General features: G+C 38.7%; 1 protein-coding gene across 1 annotated transcript in view; it reads right to left on the reverse strand.

Moving 5' to 3' along the window:
- The window catches only part of LOC133649935 (cell adhesion molecule DSCAML1-like), a 158,375-nt gene that overhangs the window by 94,154 nt on the left and 43,504 nt on the right, over positions 1–20,717 (reverse strand). Inside the window, exon 6 of the mRNA XM_062046652.1 lies at positions 14,661–14,807. Within this exon, the coding sequence (XP_061902636.1) occupies positions 14,661–14,807 (147 nt within the window). The remainder of the gene's footprint in view (positions 1–14,660; positions 14,808–20,717) is intronic.

Raw genomic sequence — 20,717 nt, forward strand, 5'->3', positions numbered from 1 at the left:
TATAAACGTTCTTAAGTCTAAGAATCACTCCTACTCTCCACGATATTTAAGAGACCTTCAGAGGTGTCTTAAGTGGTTAGGAGTTGCCAGCAGGGGATGGCACTGAGGCGAGAGAGACGTGCGCGAACATTCAGGGAGCGGAACGATGTTCTGGATTTGTTTGATGACGAGCAGCTGATCAAACGGTATCGTTTAGACAGAGCGGGTATTATTTTTGTCACAGATTTAATACTTTTCGATTCCATGTTGATTTCTGCATGTGGCTGCAGTGGGCTAGTATATATAGAGCCACCCACACCAGTTTCAAATTAGTTGCCTAATTAATGAATTGGAAAGAAAATGTTATGACAGTAGCGTATGTGTGTGGCCGTGAGGTGAGTGACGCCAGTGAGTGTGTGGGCGACAGAAGAGAGGGAGCGGTAGCGTGAGTGCCGGCGGGGACTAGTTTGTTTTGTATTATTTTGTTGTTTATTGTCCAAATATACACTCCCATTGTCCACTTAAATATTTCCAAGATATTTCTTTATTCTTAGACAACGGATTCCCTTTCGTGATTGGTCATTTCTATGGACACAGAAAAGACGTCACCTAAAATTCCATTTACGGCACATAGTAATGTCGTAATTCAGCTCTGAGTGTGACACTTAAGATTCAGTCCTACACTTCGCTGAAAGTGTGAGTAAGACGCTTGATAGCTAACTTTTAAGTGCAGCTTTCAGCGAAGAATTTATTTACTCTTAAGTCAACTCTTAGCAGACTTCTTAGGAGTAATTCTGAGAAGCTTGATAAGTACGGCCCCATGTCTTTAGTGTTAAGTTATCTTATTTCTGGCATGGTCACTTGTCCATTTTTTAATTTATAACTTTGTCAGTGTTCCCAGGTAAAAACAACACTAGCTAAAATGTTTTGCCATCCCCTTCCAGATAGCAGGTAAAAAAAAAGAAAAAAGAATGAAACAGCAGCAGGACTTACTCTGTTATTTTAAAAAGAGTAACATCCATGTGAGTAAGGGTTACACTGCAGCACAAAGACAACACCTAATTATACTCGACCATTTATCAACATGTATAAAATTATATTAGATATGAAGTGCAAATATGTCTTACAGTAGAATGATAGTACAAATAATAGTGAGTCAGTCGAAGTAATTAAAGGTGGACTGAGGAAGCTTAGGTGAGGTCGTGAATGAGTAAAATATATATTTGCCACTTTTTAATAAAACTATTTTTTGGATATTAACTAATAAAGTCAGGGAAGAAAAGGGAGTGTCAGGTGGAGCTTCAGGGTGTAAGGAAAGATTTCAAAATCATATAATTGATTAGAACAAGAAAGGAGAACAGCTGATGACTGAAGTAGAGTAGATTTTTTTAAAGATACATTTAATGTATTATGTTCATTATTTCATAATTTTTGCAGTACTACAGGGCTTTGGGTGTTGTTTTTCATTCAAATGCTGATACAGTACATTACTATATGTAATGTCTGTTGTAAATACGTTAATGTGATGCAGAAACATCACAGGCTTGAGACAGGGAGTCAAAGTCATGGAGAGACAGGACCAAACAGACAGGTAAAATAGAGTAAAGTAGATATTTTACAAGAATTCACAAAAAAGTAGAAAATAGTGTTGCTTGCTTGTAGTAAGTCCAGTTCAGTGGCATTGTGTGACACTGTAACCTTTGTCATGCCCAAAATTCATGGACACTCAAGTTCTGTCAAACAAAACTTTACGTTTAAGAAAATTGGTATGAGGACTTTTCTTGGTTTCATTATGATACAGTACAGAAAGGAGGTTTGTGTTTTTATTGCGAGGCGATTACTGTAACCAGGACAAACACACTATTTTCTGTAAAATAGTGTAATTCAGAAATTGGAAAAAAACTATAGAAAAATTTAAAGCAAACAAAAATAGTCTTACACATCGGCTTACTGTCTCTGTGATTGCACTAGAAAGTCACCCTATATACAGTATATACAATATTTGGGTATTTTTTTCTAATGTCTATACTGTAAACCTTGAGTTGTTTAAGTTCAAGTGCACCTCTCTCCTCAAGTGTGCATGTGAGTGTGTAGGAGTGGATGCGTGCTTGTATGAAGGGTTTGCGTGAGCAAAGTATGACTGTTAAATGTGATTTTAACTGTAAAATTCAATAAAATATATCTGCAAAGAAAGTCACCCTATAAATGCACAGTTGTCCAGTGATTTGGCATCCGGCACTGCAGGGCTCAAATTTAACCACGGCAACCGCAGCAGCCCTCGTCATTTGCCTTAATGCCCTAAAAAAATGACCAACATTGGCGGGAAGAACATGCCGTGACTGCCCTTCACTTTTTACTTGTTAATGGACAAGGGATGTAACACTAAATGGTATAATGATAATTCGCAATAAAATCCCAGAGTGTTAGTAATAAGGTCTAATTTTTTATTTACCGAAAAACCGTCATTTATTATTGCATTTTAGGCAACACAAAGGCCGGCGCATGCACACTAGCATCGTTTGGCTTGATAATCATGGCGGACAAGCTACACAGACTTTGCTCCGGAGATTTCCCCTCGGAGTAAACGGAGCCAAGCGCTTGTTTTAACGTCATTTTCCCTCGCTTCCCGGCATGCATTTAAGAGCGCACTGCTGTTAGACGCCGAAAGGAGTGGACAACATTGGAGACAGACGCACTTGTCCCCACACTAAAAGTATACAGCGAAGGAGAAAACTATTTGATGTTGCTTTTATTTTCTCAATACAGCGTTCATCAGCTGCTCTGGCTGAGAGTTAATAAGGTGAGGAAACATGCAGCAGGCGATGTGTCGTGAACGTTGTCACAACTTGTTTATAAAGTCTTTAGTTTGTTTACTGGGATGCGCACTCGTTCTTTATTTAACTGCTAACTGTATCAGTGTTCAAATAACATCAATACTAGCTGATATGTTTTGTCATCTCATCGAATGAATGCAGGCTGTGAAGATAGTGTGTTGGATGTGGCAGTTGCCACTCCTCTTTGTTTTTGTTGGCCAAACTGTTGTACTGATAGGAGGCGTTGGAGAAGAACAACGCTTGTTTATTTATCTTCATTAGCCAAACTGCTTTGTGTTTTATTTCGATATCAAAATGTAAACACCAGTTTCTTTTTTTACATTACTTGCGTTTTTTTTCATTTCACAAAGGTATTACTTTAAAAACCATTCATGTGACACAGCCTTTTGTTAATTTATTATTGTGTGTAGTTCATTCATATACAACATATTTATGCTCAAACTCTTAATGGATCTGTCCCGATACAGCATGTACGTGTACATGTAACTTAAAAAAAAAGAAAAAAAGCTCCCTCCTAAAAATTTAAAAATAGAGATAAAGGCATCATATAATTACACAAAGCTGACAAGTTGATATTATTGAAGAATAAAAAAAACTAATATGTGTCTTTAGATATATGGATAACGTTTATCTATGTCTTTTAATTAGACATTACAAATGACATAATGGTATTACGTTCACACCCCAACACTGCTTTACCTAACAATCAGTAATCATGATTTCAATATTGATACAAATAATCGTAATTATTACTTTGGCCATAACTGACAGCCCTATATCTCATACATGAACAGTATTTTTCTCTATATGGAGGTTCAGTTACGTATTATGGCCATCAGGTGCCATCTTTCAACATTCTTTATATATATATATATATATATATATATATATATATATATATATATATATATATATATATATATATATATATATATATATATATATATATATATATATATATATATATATATATATATACATATATATATATATATATATACACATATATATACATACATATATATATATACATATACATACATATATATATATATATATATATATATACATATGTATATATACATATATATATATAACCTGAAAACACTCAAACAATCAATGTAAACAAAATTTTATAATCACAATAAACACTTAACAATAACCTCTTTAAATGAAGAAATATTAACCTGGAAGGGGGACGGACGGGGAAGGGGCTGGGTGGGTGTATGGACAGTGTAATTTGGCCTGTCGCCACCATCACGTCTCCATCTCATCGCTTTTGGGTTGTGTTTTCCGCTCCGTATGCTGATTGGCAATATACGATATATATCTCAATATTTCTTCCGTAAAGTAAAAACAAAACACAAAACAGTCCTAGTTACCTGATATACTAAGTATGTCATTATTTTGACTTAGTAAATATTGACTTACTAGGACAAAATAATGACTAAGTCAAATTAATGACTTACTGTAAATAAGCGTTTGCAATAAGCGTTTGAAAAAAAGAGTTAAAAGTGGGGCCACATGCTGACATATGCTCAACTCATCATGCTTAATTTATTACAGCATTTGGGAAGCCTGTAGTTGATTTTTATTATGGAAATGTTATATTTTTATCAACATGTGATAGCAGGGACCCTGCCATTCAAAACTAGGCTGCTACATTACTAATGATTAATGTAACTATAGCTGAAAAAATAGTACAATAGCAATAGGAGAGACTATTCATCCCTGAACACCATGGAGTTCATGTAGACTTTATGATGCAGTTACATTATTTTATCAACTATCAGAGACAGAAACTCTTCATTTAATATAATGTCCTTTTTTGCTGCTTCAACACAGAAAAAGGTAAAGTGAAATAACTTAGTTGTTAACTGTAGGTCAATAATGCTTGTCTTTCTCTCAGACAGACAGGGCTTTGCTGTCCGTAACACACACACAGGCATGCACGCATGCACACACTGCAAAATGAGCTAACGTTACGCTAAAAGAATTGGCCTTCACCTCAAGGACTGCGAGCGAGCTGAGCTGCCGCTTATATTTCTAAAACGTCAACGGGCTCATAGTGATGTTACTAGTAGTTGACTGGGAGGTGTTTATCATAATTTGGGGAGAGTCCGCTGCATTATGCTCACCTGCTAAACACCTTTCTGCTAACCCGCACCGTCTTTCCTCTCTGCCTGCCTCTGCCGTGAGCACTGACTCCATGCGCTCTGAATACGCACTGCTGATAGGCTGTTACCGCTCTGAATACGCACTGTTGATTGGCTGTTACATGCGCTCTGAATATGCACTGCTGATTGGCTGTTACATGTGCTCTGATTACGCACTGCTGATTGGCTGTTACCGCTCTGCGTGAACCATCAGATGGTTCTGTGGGTGGGACAATGCTGGGTGCTGCAGAGACGTACTGACAGAGGCAGAGGCAGTACGAAGCATAGCAGCTCGTTAAGACTTTAGTTTAGCACCAAATGATAATATAAATACATTTAATAAAGTCAAATACAAATACGGCAACAAGAGAAGTATCCTACACTTCTCTTTTGTAAAGTAAATCTGAACAGCCGATATGGGCATCTACATCAACTATATGATTTGCCTGAGAAGCTGGACAGGACAAAAAATAAATAAAATAAATAAAAATAAAAATAATATATATATATATATATATATATATATATATATATATATATATATATATATATATATATATATATATATATATATATATATTTTTTTTTAAGACTTTAGTTTAGGCGGTGGCTCTTTGTTGTTAAGGCGGCCGCCTTAACAACAAAGCGCTGCGGGAAACCCTGACATACATACAGTGCATCCGGAAAGTATACACAGCGCTTCACTTTTTACACATTTGATTATGTTATTGCCTTATTCCAGAACGGAGTTAATACATTTTTGTCCTCTAAATTCTACAGACAATACTCCATAATGACAATGTAAAAAAAATGTTTTTTTAATTTTGCAAAGATATTAAAAATAAAAAAATATATCACATGATAATAATAATAATAATCACATGTACTGTCTATCTGTGTTGGCCCTGCGATGAGGTGGCGACTTGTCCAGGGTGTACCCCGCCTTCCGCCTGATTGTAGCTGAGATAGGCTCCAGCGCCCCCCGCAACCCCGAAGGAAATAAGCGGTAGAAAATGGATGTTAAAGGCTTACTGAAATGAAATTGTTTTATTTAAACGGGGATAGCAGATCCATTCTATGTGTCATACTTGATCATTTCGCGATATTGCCATATTTTTGCTGAAAGGATTTAGTATAGAACACGACGATAAAGTTCGCAACTTTTGGTCTCTGATAAAAAAAAGCCTTGCCCCTACCGGAAGTAGCGTGACGTAGTCAGTTGTTCGCATCCTCATATTTTCCTATTGTTTTCAACGCATCTAGAGCGATTCGGACCGAGAAAGCGACGGATACCCCATTAATTTGAGCGAAGATGAAAGATTCGTGGATGAGGAACGTTAGAGTGACGGACTAGAATGCGGTGCAAGACATATCTTTTTTCGCTCTGACCGTAACTTAGGTACAAGCTGGCTCATTGGATTCCACACTCTCTCCTTTTTCTATTGTGGATCACTGATTTGTATTTTAAACCACCTCGGATACTATATATTCTCTTGAAAATGAGAGTCGAGAACGCGAAATGGACATTCACAGTGACTTTTATCTCCACGACAATACATCGGCGAAGCTCTTTAGCTACTGAGCTAACGTGATAGCATCTGGCTCAAATGCAGATAGAAACAAAATAAATAAATCCCTGACTGGAAGGATAGACAGAAGATTAACTACACGGTTAATAATTCTCAGCCTGGCAAAGCTTAACAATGCTGTTGCTAACGACGCTGAAGCTAACTTAGCAACTTAGCAACCGGACCTCACAGAGCTATGATAAAAACATTAGCGCTCCACCTACGCCAGCCAGCCCTCGTCTGCTCATCAACACCGGTGCTCACCTGCGTTCCAGCGATCGACGGCGCGACGAAGGACTTCACCCGATCACAGATGCGGTTGGCGGCTAGCGTCGGCTGCTATCCAAGTAAGTCCTCCTTGTTGTGTTGCTACAGCCAGCCGCTAATACACCGATCCCACCTACAACTTTCTTCTTTGCAGTCTCCATTGTTCATTAAACAAATTGCAAAAGATTCACCAACACAGATGTCCAGAATACTGTGGAATTATGAAATGAAAACAGAGCTATTTTGTATTGGCTTCAATGGGCTAACGATACTCCTGTTTCACTGGCTATGTCACGCGCATACGTCATCATCCAAAGGCGTTTTCAACCGGAAGTTTAGCGAGAAATTTAAAATTGCACTTTATAAGTTAACCCGGCCGTATTGGCATGTAGGGATGATGTTTGATAAGGAATTATCGAGTTCGAGCCTATTATCGAATCCTCTTATCGAACCGATTCCTTATCGATTCTCTTATCGAGTCCAGATAGGTTGTTGTATATGGAAAAAAACACACAATATTTGGTTTAACAAAAGCTCACTTTTATTATATAATAAAAAAATAAAATCTAATAAATAAATAAATATTTACTGTTACCCACCTAAAAAAATAAAATAAAATAAATAAATATTGACTGTTGTTACCCAAAGTATATTAAGTAGGATTTTTTAGAGAAAAAAATATATACAGTAACACAAAAACAACCTGTCTCTGTGATCACTATAGGTGTATAAATAATAATATAGTGTTAAATAAAATCAGTCCCTTGGGCACAAAACTGAAAATAATACAGCTCTCCAAAAAAAGCACTTCTGCTGCTATTTGACATAACTGTTTGTTATGATGCTTTGACATTTTTGCACTTTATTTCTTTATTGAAAGAAAATTCGATGAAGAGAAAAGTTATTTGCAAATGTGGTTACAATGCTAAAAAATGAAAAGTTAAAGCTAAAAAAAGAAATACACTTTATTGAGTTAACATTATTTCTTTATAGGGGGGAAAATGTTATGAGCTAGAGAATATAACAACTACACTACCCAGCATGCAACGGGAGTTACGAGCATGCGCGGTAGCCCCGAAAAGTGTTGCATGTTGCCACGCTGTGAAAGTAAACGTCAAGAACTCAGCCAACACGCCTCGTCTGCATTATTTATAATTAGACAAACAACACATCTACAGTGTGATTTTGTTTTGTTTACAAGGAAAGAAAAACAAAAGTTAAAAAAGGGAGATATGTTGTATATATATGTATGTGCTGCAGTTGTTTTAAGAACGTTGCGACAGCTGCCGTAAAGGAGGTGCGTTGCTAGCCTGGTTGCTATGTTTCCGGTTGGTCTATAAATGTGTTCGTCATGTGTTTTACCCTGCTAAAATCTCTCAGTAACGTTATTCGATGGATTATAGCTTTTGTTTTGAACTTTATTACACCTTGGAGCGCTTTTTCCCGTCCATTGTTTTCCTGCTTTCGCTATCTGCGCCTAATGACTGAGCTATGTGACGTCATTTCTTGTGATGTCCCACGGAGCATTTCTGGTCGGGACGGGATTCGAATAAAGAATCAACTCTTTTCCTTTACTATATTGGTCTCGATAACGGGTACCGGTTCTCAAAAAGGGATTCGAGTCCGAGGACTCGGTTATTTTCTTATCAAACAACCGGGAAAACCGGTTTCGAGTATCATCCCTATTGGCATGTGTTGCAATGTTAAGATTTCATCATTGATATATAAACTATCAGACTGCGTGGTCGGTAGTAGTGGGTTTCAGTAGGCCTTTAAGTATTCACAGCCTTTGCTCAATACTTTGTTGATGCACCTTTGGCAGCAATTACAGCCTCAAGTCATTTTGAATACGAGGCCACCAGCTTGGCACACCTATCTTTGGGCAGTTTTGCCCATTCCTCCTTGCAGCACCTCTCAAGCTCCATCAGGCTGGATGGGAAGCGTTGGTTTTCATCCAGGATGTCTTTGTACATTTACTTTTCACATTGTTATTATGGGATATTGTCCATCAAATTTTGAGGACAAAAACAAATTTAATATCATATCATCATATCATATCATATCATCATATCATATCAATTCCTAAATATGGTCGAAACTATTTAAAGTGCACTACGCATAATAAACGCAACATTGTTAATATTGCCACTACGGATAATCTTAACAAAAACTCGTCAAAACAGCCCAATACCTATAATATGGGCTTTTTAAACATAAGATCATTGTCTCCCAAGGCGTTATTAGTTAATGAGGTCATTAGAGACAACAATCTTAACGTCATTGGTCTTAGCGAAACCTGGCTCAAACCAGACGAATTTTTTGCGCTCAATGAGGCATCTCCTCCTAACTATACGAATGCGCATGTTGCCCGTCCTCTTAAAAGGGGAGGGGGTGTCGCACTAATATACAATGACAATTTCAACCTTACCCCTAACCTAAATAATAAATATAAATTGTTTGAGGTGCTTACTATGAGGTCTGTCACACCGCTACCTCTCGACCCGGCTGTTATCTACCACCCCCCTGGGCCCTATTCGGACTTTATCAGTGAATTCTCAGAGTTTGTTGCTGATCTAGTGACGCACGCCGACAATATAATCATAATGGGGGACTTTAATATCCATATGAATACCCCATCGGACCCTCAGTGCGTGGCGCTCCAAACCATAATTGATAGCTGTGGTCTTACACAAATAATACATGAACCCACGCATCGCAACGGTAATACAATAGATCTAGTGCTTGTCAGGGGTGTCACCACCTCCAAAGTTATGATACTTCCATATACTAAAGTAATGTCCGATCATTACCTTATAAAATTTGAAGTTTTGACTCATTGTCAACAAGCTAATAATAATAATAACTGCTATAGCGGCCGCAACATTAATGCTGCCACAACGATGACTCTTGCTGACCTACTGCCTTCGGTAATGGCACCATTCCCAAATTATGTCGGCTCTATTGATAACCTCACTAACAACTTTGACGATGCCTTGCGCGAAATTATTGATAGCATAGCACCGCTAAAGCAAAAAAGGGCCCCTAAAAGGCGCACCCCATGGTTTACAGAAGAAATTAGAGCTCATAAATTATCATGTAGAAAACTGGAACGCAAATGGCGCGCGACTAAACTTGAGGTTTTCCATCAAGCATGGAGTGATAGTTTAATAACTAATAAACGCATGCTTACCTTAGCTAAAGCTAAATACTACTCAAATCTCATCCGCCTCAACAAAAACGATCCTAAATTTCTGTTTAGTACAGTAGCATCGCTAACCCAACAAGGGACTCCTCCCAGTAGCTCCACCCACTCGGCAGATGATTTTATGAATTTCTTTAATAAGAAAATTGAACTCATTAGAAAGGAGATTAAAGACAACGCATCCCAGCTACAACTGGGTTCTATTAACACAAATACGACTGTATATACGACGGACACTGCCCTCCAAAATAGTCTCTCTATTTTTGATGAAATAACATTAGAGGAATTATTACAGCGTGTAAGTGGGATAAAACAAACAACATGTTTACTTGACCCACTTCCTGGGAAACTTATCAAGGAACTGTTTGTATTATTAGGTCCATCAGTGTTAAATATTATAAACTTATCACTTTCCTCCGGCATTGTTCCCCTAGCATTCAAAAAAGCGGTTATTCATCCTCTGCTCAAAAGACCTAACCTCGATCCTGACCTCATGGTAAACTACCGACCGGTCTCCCACCTTCCGTTTATTTCCAAAATTCTCAAAAAAATTGTTGCACAGCAGCTAAATGAACACTTAGTGACTAACAATCTCTGTGAACCTTTTCAATCCGGTTTCAGGGCAAATCACTCTACGGAGACAGCCCTCGCAAAAATGACTAATGATCTATTGCTAACGATGGATTCTGATGCGTCATCTATGTTGCTGCTTCTTGATCTTAGCGCCGCTTTCGATACCGTCGATCATAATATTTTATTAGAGCGTATCAAAACACGTATTGGTATGTCAGACTTAGCCTTGTCTTGGTTTAACTCTTATCTTACTGACAGGATGCAGTGCGTCTCCCATAACAATGTGACCTCGGACTATGTCAAGGTAACGTGCGGAGTTCCCCAGGGTTCGGTTCTTGGCCCTGCACTTTTTAGTATTTACATGCTGCCGCTGGGTGACATCATACGCAAGTACGGTGTTAGCTTTCACTGTTATGCTGATGACACTCAACTCTACATGCCCCTAAAGCTGACCAACACGCCGGATTGTAGTCAGCTGGAGGCGTGTCTTAATGAAATTAAACAATGGATGTCCGCTAACTTTTTGCAACTCAACGCTAAGAAAACGGAAATGCTGATTATCGGTCCTGCTAGACACCAACATCTATTTAATAATACCACCTTAACATTTGACAACCAAACAATTACACAAGGCGACTCGGTAAAGAATCTGGGTATTATCTTCGACCCAACTCTCTCGTTCGAGTCACACATTAAGAGTGTTACTAAAACGGCCTTCTTTCATCTCCGTAATATCGCTAAAATTTGTTCCATCTTGTCCACTAGCGACGCTGAGATCATTATTCATGCGTTCGTTACGTCTCGTCTCGATTACTGTAACGTATCATTTTCGGGTCTCCCTATGTCTAGCATTAAAAGATTACAGTTGGTACAAAATGCGGCTGCAAGGCTTTTGACAAAAACAAGAAAGTTTGATCATATTACGCCTATACTGGCTCACCTGCACTGGCTTCCTGTGCACTTACGATGCGACTTTAAGGTTTTACTACTTACGTATAAAATACTACACGGTTTAGCTCCAGCCTATCTCGCCGATTGTATTGTACCATATGTCCCGACAAGAAATCTGCGTTCAAAGAACTCCGGCTTATTAGTGATTCCCAGAGCCAAAAAAAAGTCTGCGGGCTATAGAGCGTTTTCTATTCGGGCTCCAGTACTCTGGAATGCCCTCCCGGTAACAGTTAGAGATGCTACCTCAGTAGAAGCATTTAAGTCCCATCTTAAAACTCATTTGTATAATCTAGCCTTTAAATAGACCCCCCTTTTTTTAGACCAGTTGATCTGCCGTTTCTTTTTTTCTCTCCTCTTCTCCCCTGTCCCTTGCGAGGGGGAGTTGCATAGGTCCGGTGGCCAGGGACCCCGGGTGGACCACTAGCCCGTGCATCGGTTGGGGACATCTCTGCGCTGCTGACCCGTCTCCGCTCGGGATGGTTTCCTGTTGGCCCCGCTGTGGACTGGACTCCCGCTGATGTGTTGGATCCACTGTGGACTGGACTTTCACAATGTTATGTCAGACCCACTCGACATCCATTGCTTTCGGTCTCCCCTAGAGGGGGGGGGGGTTACCCACATATGCGGTCCTCTCCAAGGTTTCTCATAGTCATTCACCGACGTCCCACTGGGGTGAGTTTTTCCTTGCCCGTATGTGGGCTCTGTACCGAGGATGTCGTTGTGGCTTGTACAGCCCTTTGAGACACTTGTGATTTAGGGCTATATAAATAAACATTGATTGATGATTGATTGATAATCCATCATATACACACTCACACACACACACATATATATATATACACACACGCACATTTTTACACACACACACACACACACACACACACACACACACACACACACACACACACACACACACACACACACACACACACACACACACACACACACACACACACACATATATATATACACACAAACACACACACACATACATACATACATACATACATACATACATACATATACATATATATATATATATATATATATATATACAGTATATAATCGAATATATGCTGTTATTGTTTTATCGGCCCAGCCCTCAGGTGGAAGTCTGTGATTGTGGGCTAATTATGGCCTTCTTCATCTTCTTCTTCGGAAGAATCCAAAGTAAAATATCGGACTCAGAACTCGAATCAGATCTGTCTTGCAAACAAGTCATGTTTGTTTAAACAAATTCAATAATACATTATATTTTATATATTTTTTGCTCATAATGTTAACCATATCAGTTTTGAAGTAATCATAGAACAGGAACTTGCAATTAAGTGATGAATTTTACGAGCCTTTATCCACGCTGTTTATGCTGGGAAATGGGCTTCAGTTCTGTAGATGACGTCATACATATCGAGTCTGGTGATGGAAAGGGGGTGTTCCAAGTACAGTTAATTATCTACCCATTACTCAAAAACTAATTGATACTCTGGGAAATTACTGCCAAATTAATTTACAAGGGCAAAAAATACAACTTCCAAGTGAAATTGTGTTCAACTGGACACTATTGGTCCTTTAATGTGTTGCAAAGTGATGGTTAACAGCGTGCTACAGCACAGCCAAACTAGGCATTCGTTGTACAAAGCTACCTTGGATCTTGGCCATCATTTTAAAAACGACAGCAATGAATACAGATGTAAATAATATCCACCTGGGATTCTTGTACATGTGTGCACTTATAGCTCCTTTTTTGAGTGTGACAGCAAGAGAAAATACACACGCAAACCAAGAGACCATCTACTCAATTACGCATAGCGAGTTATTGGTCACAAAATCTATTTAAAGCTTCAGATCATTATTACACCCATCCAGAACATCTGGCTCATGGAGCAATGTACCAATGTCATTGTATTTCAACACAGATACAACCAAAAATTTGTTTTTCAATTTAAAAAATGTTTCTTATTAGTTTGCTTATTATGTAGGGCCATGCAGCAAGGTCATTGCAGTGTTGTTTTCTTGCTGACAGGTGACTTGCTGCATAAATGTAATGATTTGACTGGCACACAAGGATAAAGAGGGTCAAGGTTAATGCAGACTTCACTGTCAGGGCTTGTAGCATCGAGCAATCTACTGTTCGTACCGAGACGAATGCAGAGTTCAGTGAGCAGATCATCATGTCCAGCATCTGATCTTCACACTCACTGCTCATCGAGTGACCTATATATCCATAATTACACACATCGGCCTTGTGACGGCATACCCAGCAACGACCTACACACGGAAAGCATAGATAAACTCAACAAAGTCTTGCATTTATGAACCTGAAGTATTTGTGATCGAGAACTGTGTGACGTCAACCGAACATCTCAGGCTACAGGTTGATAGAAAAAAAAAATCCTAAACATTTTTATGGAATGTGTAAACATTGCTGCAGTGCCACAGAATAAATGATTGCAACCTTGATGCCTGTGTATGTGTGATACAATGTCTGACTGTTTTGCATACATAAGATATAAAACACCATCTGCCAGAACCTGAGGCCATTCTTGCCCTACTACCCTCCTTGCTTCATTTTCCCTATCATTCCCTCATATATCTCCAATATTTTTCAAGAGCTACAGCACACACATACAGCAGTGACCACGTAATAAAACGCACACAATGAGAGTACAAAAGACATAATACTAAGTTGACACCTCTATGTGCACACACACAAATTAGGTTAATTAAGATAAATGTGGGAACACTTTGCTATTGACATCTACTGTCTTTAAGTACACCAATGTAGACCTATAAGACCTGATGAAGACATCCGTGGGTCGCAATGTGATGTCAATTACAGTTAATGTCAGGATTTGACATTTGTAACATATGTACTATAAACAGAGAGATATCTCAGAAATGGAATAGTCTGCCCAAAGGAGGGCAAAACCGAGGATGAGTAAGGGAGGGAGGGTGAGCTAAAAGGAGAAGGAAGGCCAGATCAGTGATCCAGAACAGTGAGCAGACAGAAGGACAGAACAAGTGAATAATTTGGTCAAACACAGCAACCATTTTCACACACAAACTAGATTAAGACAATCCCAATTCCTTTATATGGCATGCCACACATCCATCATTTGATATGTCTTACCTGGGACGATGGAGACAGTGTCTCTCTCCCAGGACACAACGCTGACATACTCCTGCACAGCTGTGGGGATGAGGCACTTGAACACAGCTACGTTGCCCCGCATCGAGCGCTGGTCCGCCACCCGCACGGTGTAGGGCTCCCTGAAAACTACACACAGACATACCATACTTAACTAAAAATACTTTCACAATTAGCAAAAAACACTACTTAGTGTGAGTGTAAAATGCAAATTATTTGCTACTTGCCAAGAATTAAAATTGTATTTCTAGAAAGTTCCTTTGTTGTAAGAGCTATTTACCTATTTTAGTCAGTATTTACATCAAAGTCTTAATTTTAGCATGAATAATTATATTTTGTCCATTCTAGTTTTAAAATGTGAAAACTGAGAAAATATTGATTCAAATAAGAGATTTTGGTTTTCCTGACATAGAAAATCTTGTTTAAACATTTTTCAACATCCCGAGGATGCTTAATTTAAGAATTGCGAGTTGAAAAATGCTTGTTTTTAGAATATAGTATCTTATTTCTACATAACTTAAAAGTCTTGATAATTTCTAGATACCGGGATACAAATCTTAATTTAGGATATCTGATCAAGTAAAATTAACTAGCTGCATTGGCACGTAATTTCACTGTTTTTTAGTATTGTTTTCCCTAAAATCCTGTCTTTTTATCTTGTATTTTGTCAGCTGTAGTGTAACCATGCATGTGTGCGTATTTGGATTTATCAGTACGGAGCCTTAGGTTTGATACAACTGTGTACAGAATTTCCACACGGTACACGTTTAAAGAAAAGGACAAGAAGTGCCCATTCGATGCTGCACACCTTCACAAGCACAGGTAGTAGTGTGCCTAAAAGCGGTTGAAAACGTGAGGCAAGCAGAGTTCTTGGCAGACAAAGACAGCCTTTGTCCAGCGATAATCATGGCTAGCGCCAGTTTCAAAGAAAAAGATCATAGACACCCTGTTCCATCATTAAAATCTCCTGTTCTAATACACTTGGCTTCCCGGTGAAATATGTAAACAGACAAATCCAAGTGGACAAAAGTAGTGTGTTCAGTAAAGAGTCATAATTGTAACGTGGACGAGGAGGCATGATGATGCGCGGATTGTTCTTCTGAGATTGTAGACGGAACTCCGGAGACAGCGTGCAGGTAAGACAATAATTTATTTTGCATAAATCATACAAAATCGAACAAAACAAGTAAACGCAAGGAGAGCGTGCCGACTGCACACGGGAAGCTAACGGAATAGCTCACCAGGAAGTACTAAGACAGGACTTAGCGTACAAAAAACCACAAGGAAACAACGTGACAGTTGCATTTGAGCAAACAAAAGCACCAGACTGAGTGACGGGCAAAGGCAGGACTAAATAGCTCTCTAATTAGTGCTCGGGAACAGGTGAGTGTTCCGAACACTAACCAGAGGCAGGTGAACATAATCAGCACCCATGACAACCAAGAAAACACAAAACAGGGGTGCTGAAACAGAACTTAAACAACAAGTGAATCAAAATAAACTATGATCCGGCACTGGATCATAACAATAATCATACAAAACAAAAACTGTTAATGCCGCACTTCAAACAATAAGAAACTTTACTAAAAATAAAATAATATTCACAATCTTAAAAATTTAATTTTTGTACTTTACTAAAAGGAAACACTGTCCAAATGATGTCGTCGTCTGCAGCGGAAAGGAAAGCGCGGGAAAATTTGCAAGTCCGGTGCGACCATCGCGAGCGGCTGTAAAGGCCACTTTGTCGGCCTTGGCGGAAGTTTCTCCCGTTGTTCTAGCTGCACGGGAGAAGCCAGGAGAAAGTGGCCCTGAAATGGCGACCTCTCGGCACCTGGGATCGTCCCACTAGTGATGTGCGATATCACAGATTTTCTTTCCGATCCTATACCGAGTAAAATTCAGGCTAGTATTGGCGATACCAATCCGATACCGATACTTTGTATAAATATACCTAATGTGTCTGGTAAATTTGAAAAAATAGTGTATTTCAAGTGTTGCTGCTCTTGGGGAATTATCTTCAAACGCTAAAAAAAAAACAGAGGGGAAAAAAAATAATGGCGTTATTTTGAATGTTGTCTTATTCAAATTCAACTCTGTATGTAGTGTCTCCAATAAAAGTAAAGATACACATGTTTTATAATACTGAGTGACTCATTCTGATTGTCAGTTTTCATGCTTGCGCATTACGTACTTACCTAGGCGGAAGAAAAAGTAGTTCCCACCACTCATGTTTCAGTTTAAGTTACTTTACACTGTGTTTCTGTTGGTGATACATTATCTCAAATACCTAGAGTATAAAAAGTATGGATATTTTGATTTGAGAATCGATATTATAGCATATGGATATGGTATGGACCGTATTGATTTTTTAGTATCGATTCGCACATTACTGGTAAGCGCACATTGCAGGAGGACCAGCCGGCAGAGGAGGTAGACCATACCGCTTCAACATGGGTCGTCTTAATTATAAGGCTTAAATATAAAGCTTTAATTTTTTTCCGGCTCCAGACAGCTTAGATTTTTGTTTTTTTGGTCCAATATGGCTCTTTCAACATTTTGGGTTGCCGACCCCTGAGTGAGAAGACTCCGACTGCTGGCAAATTTCACTTCATAATACACCAAGATGGTACTTTAGATGTGAAGTGAATAATATTTATATAGCGCTTTTCTCTCATCACTCAAAGCGCTTTACATAGTGAAACCCATTATTGAAGATACATTTAAACCAATGTGGGTGGAACTGGGAGCAGGTGGGAAAAGTATCTTGCCCAAGGATATAATCTATGAAAATGTTTGTGAAAATATATTTTTGTTTGCAGTGACAAGGATGGCGTAAGTGGGGGCTCAAACCCGGAACCCTCAAGTTGCTGGCACGGCCGCTCTACCAACCGAGCTTTGCCGCCCCACAATAAACACCGTTTATTCATCAATCACCACTGCACTCTGCATATGCTGTATTTACTAGACATGATGTAGCTGCTCTTGAACTTTGTTTGAACGGGTCTAATCCCTGCCTGCTCTTTACATTAATTAAGCAGGCCGCCATTAGACAAGACAATTAAGGAATTGTTTTTAAAGCAATGGGATGCAATCATGTTGTCCCAAACTTTGTAAGGGCAACAGATTTGTTTAAGTATATTTGAGTCTTTGAGGCTCCTTTTTTTGCAGGTGATGTAGTTTTTAACAAAGTGTTGAATGACAATGAGCTCATTAGTAAAGTCCCATGATCTTGGATGTGTCTGAAGGTTGCTAAGGAACTGTCGTTTCCTTCTTGACGATCACAGAAAGGGATATGTTCATGATGTACGGTAATTGAAATTCAAAATAGGTGGTACAGCTAGGGCTGCACAAAAATAATAACAACTTGCAATCTAATTTCTATATAGCAACGTTGTTTGTTTTTTAATGGTGTCATTTTACACAAGCACTCACGCCACACTTCCTTTGTCACTCCCTCAATCCACTAGATCACACCCCTGGCCAGCGAGGCGCTCCGGCTATAATTCATTAGCTCACGGGAGAAGCGATAGCATTAATTAATTTACTTTTCTTTAATACGTGTCTATATTACATGCATGAATGTTCAGTCGTCCCTCTCTACATCGCACTCTACTACTACACTACTACTACAACATTGCAAATTAAAAAAACAACCTTTTTTAAAGCATATTCTCCATGTTTTGGCCTAAACTAAGTGCTAAATGATATATTATATGTATTACAGTGCAGTATTGTCTTATTTTATATTAATTCCTTTGTGACGATGTTGTGGCGGGACTTCCCTTTCAAGGTTTACACTGCTAAAAACAACAGGCGGCTATCTTGGTGATACTCTTCACCGTGACAATTTAAAATTGATGAACTCTTAGCAGAACAACTTTTTGATGGACTTCATCTTTAATGCCTGCCTAATCAATAACATGTATCCACAGTGGTGAGCCTTTGACGTGAGCGATAGTAAAAGGCAAGACGCGAGACGGACTGTACTGTGTATGTATGTGTATGTGTGTGTGTGTGTGTATATATATATATATATATATATATATATATATATATATATATATATATATATATATATATATATATATATATGTGTGTGTGTATGTGCATATTTAAAGTTGCGATCAAAAGTTTACATACACTTGTAAAGAACATAATGTCATGGCTGTCTTGAGTTTCCAATCATTTCTACAACTCTTATTTTATGATAGAGTGATTGGTCACAAAAAGCATTCATGAAGTTTGGTTAATTTATGAATTTATTATGGGTCTACTGAAAATGTGACTAAATCTGCTGGGTCAAAAGTATACATACAGCAATGTTAATATTTAGTTACATGTTCCTTGGCAAGTTTCACTGCAATAAGGCGCTTTTGGTAGCATTCCACAAGCTTCTGGCAAGCTTCTGGTTAAATTTCTGACCACTCCTCTTGACAAAATCGGTGCAGTTCAGCTAAATTTGTTGGTTTTCAGACATGGACTTGTTTCTTCAGCATTGTCCACATGTTCTCAATGGGGTTTAAGTCAGGACTTTGGGAGGGCCATTCTAAAACCTTAATTCTAGCCTAATTTAGCCATTCCTTTACCACTTTTGACGTGTGTTTGGGGTCATTGTCTTGTTGGAACACCCAACTGCGCCCAAGACCCAACCTCAGGGCTGATGATTTTAGGTTGTCCTGAAGAATTTGGAGGTAATCCTCTTTTTTCATTGTCCCATTTACTCTCTGTAAAGCACCAGTTCCATTGGCAGCAAAACAGGCCCAGAGCATAATACTACCACCACCATGCTTGACGGTAGGCTTGGTGTTCCTGGGATTAAAGGACTCACCTTTTCGCCTCCAAACATATTGCTGGGTATTGTGGCCAAACAGTTCAATTTTTGTTTCATCTGACCACAGAACTTTCCTCCAGAAGGTCTTATCTTTGTCCATGTGTTCAGCAGCAAACTTTCGACGAGCCTTAAAGTTTCGCTTTTGGAGCAAGGGCTTCCTTCTTGCATGGTAGCCTCTCAGTCCATGGCGATGCAAAACACGCTTAACTGTGGACATTGACACCCGTGTTCCAGCAGCTTATAATTCATTGCAGACCTGCTTTTTGGTGGTTCACGGTTGATCATCCTGACCAATTTTCTCTCAGCAGCAGGTGATAGCTCGCGTTTTTTTCCTGATCGTGGCAGTGACAAAACTGTGCCATGCACTTTATACTAACAAACAATTGTCTGCACAGTTGCTCTTGGGACCTTAAGCTGCTTTGAAATGGCTCCAAGTGACTTTCCTGACTTGTTCAAGTCAATGATTCGTTTTTTCAGATCTGTGCTGGGTTCTTTTGACTTTCCCATTGTTGCGTTTGTAACCGAGTCTAATGACTGCATCACATGAGTCCTATTTAAATGGGCTCAGAGAAGTGAACAAGTGTCGTCAATCATAATCACTCACATGAAGTAAAGAGGCCATGCCATGAAGCTAATTTGATTTGATCGTAACTTTTCTACATCACCAAAATGTATAATGTATGTTGCTGTATGTATACTTTTGACCCAACAGATTTGGTCACATTTTCAGTAGACCCATAATAAATTCATAAAAGAACCAAACTTTATGAATGTTTCTTGTGACAAACAAGTATGTGCTCCAATCACTCTATCACAAAAAAATAAGAGTTGTAGAAATGATTGGAAACTCAAGACAGCCATGACATGATGTCCTTCACAAGTGAATGCAAACTTTTGACCACGACTGTAGGTTCAGTAACCAACAAAGTGTCAAGATCTCATGGTATCATCAAAAGAATCAGGGGTTTGGTTCATCAGGCATGCCTCTTAACTCTTTATTACAGTTTAATGTATCCATATCTTATCTATTGCAATATTATCTGGGCTAGTACATATCCATCAAATTTACACAAATTACTCATTATGCATAACACATTTGTAAGAATAGCTACCTCCTCTAACTATTTGGCTCCATTTGCTCCTCTGTTTAGGAAACTAAATATACCGTATTTTTCGGATTATAAATCGCAGTTTTTTTCATAGTTTGG

This window comes from Entelurus aequoreus, linkage group LG05 (genome assembly GCF_033978785.1).
Source record: "Entelurus aequoreus isolate RoL-2023_Sb linkage group LG05, RoL_Eaeq_v1.1, whole genome shotgun sequence".
NCBI classification, from domain to species: Eukaryota; Metazoa; Chordata; class Actinopteri; order Syngnathiformes; family Syngnathidae; genus Entelurus; species Entelurus aequoreus.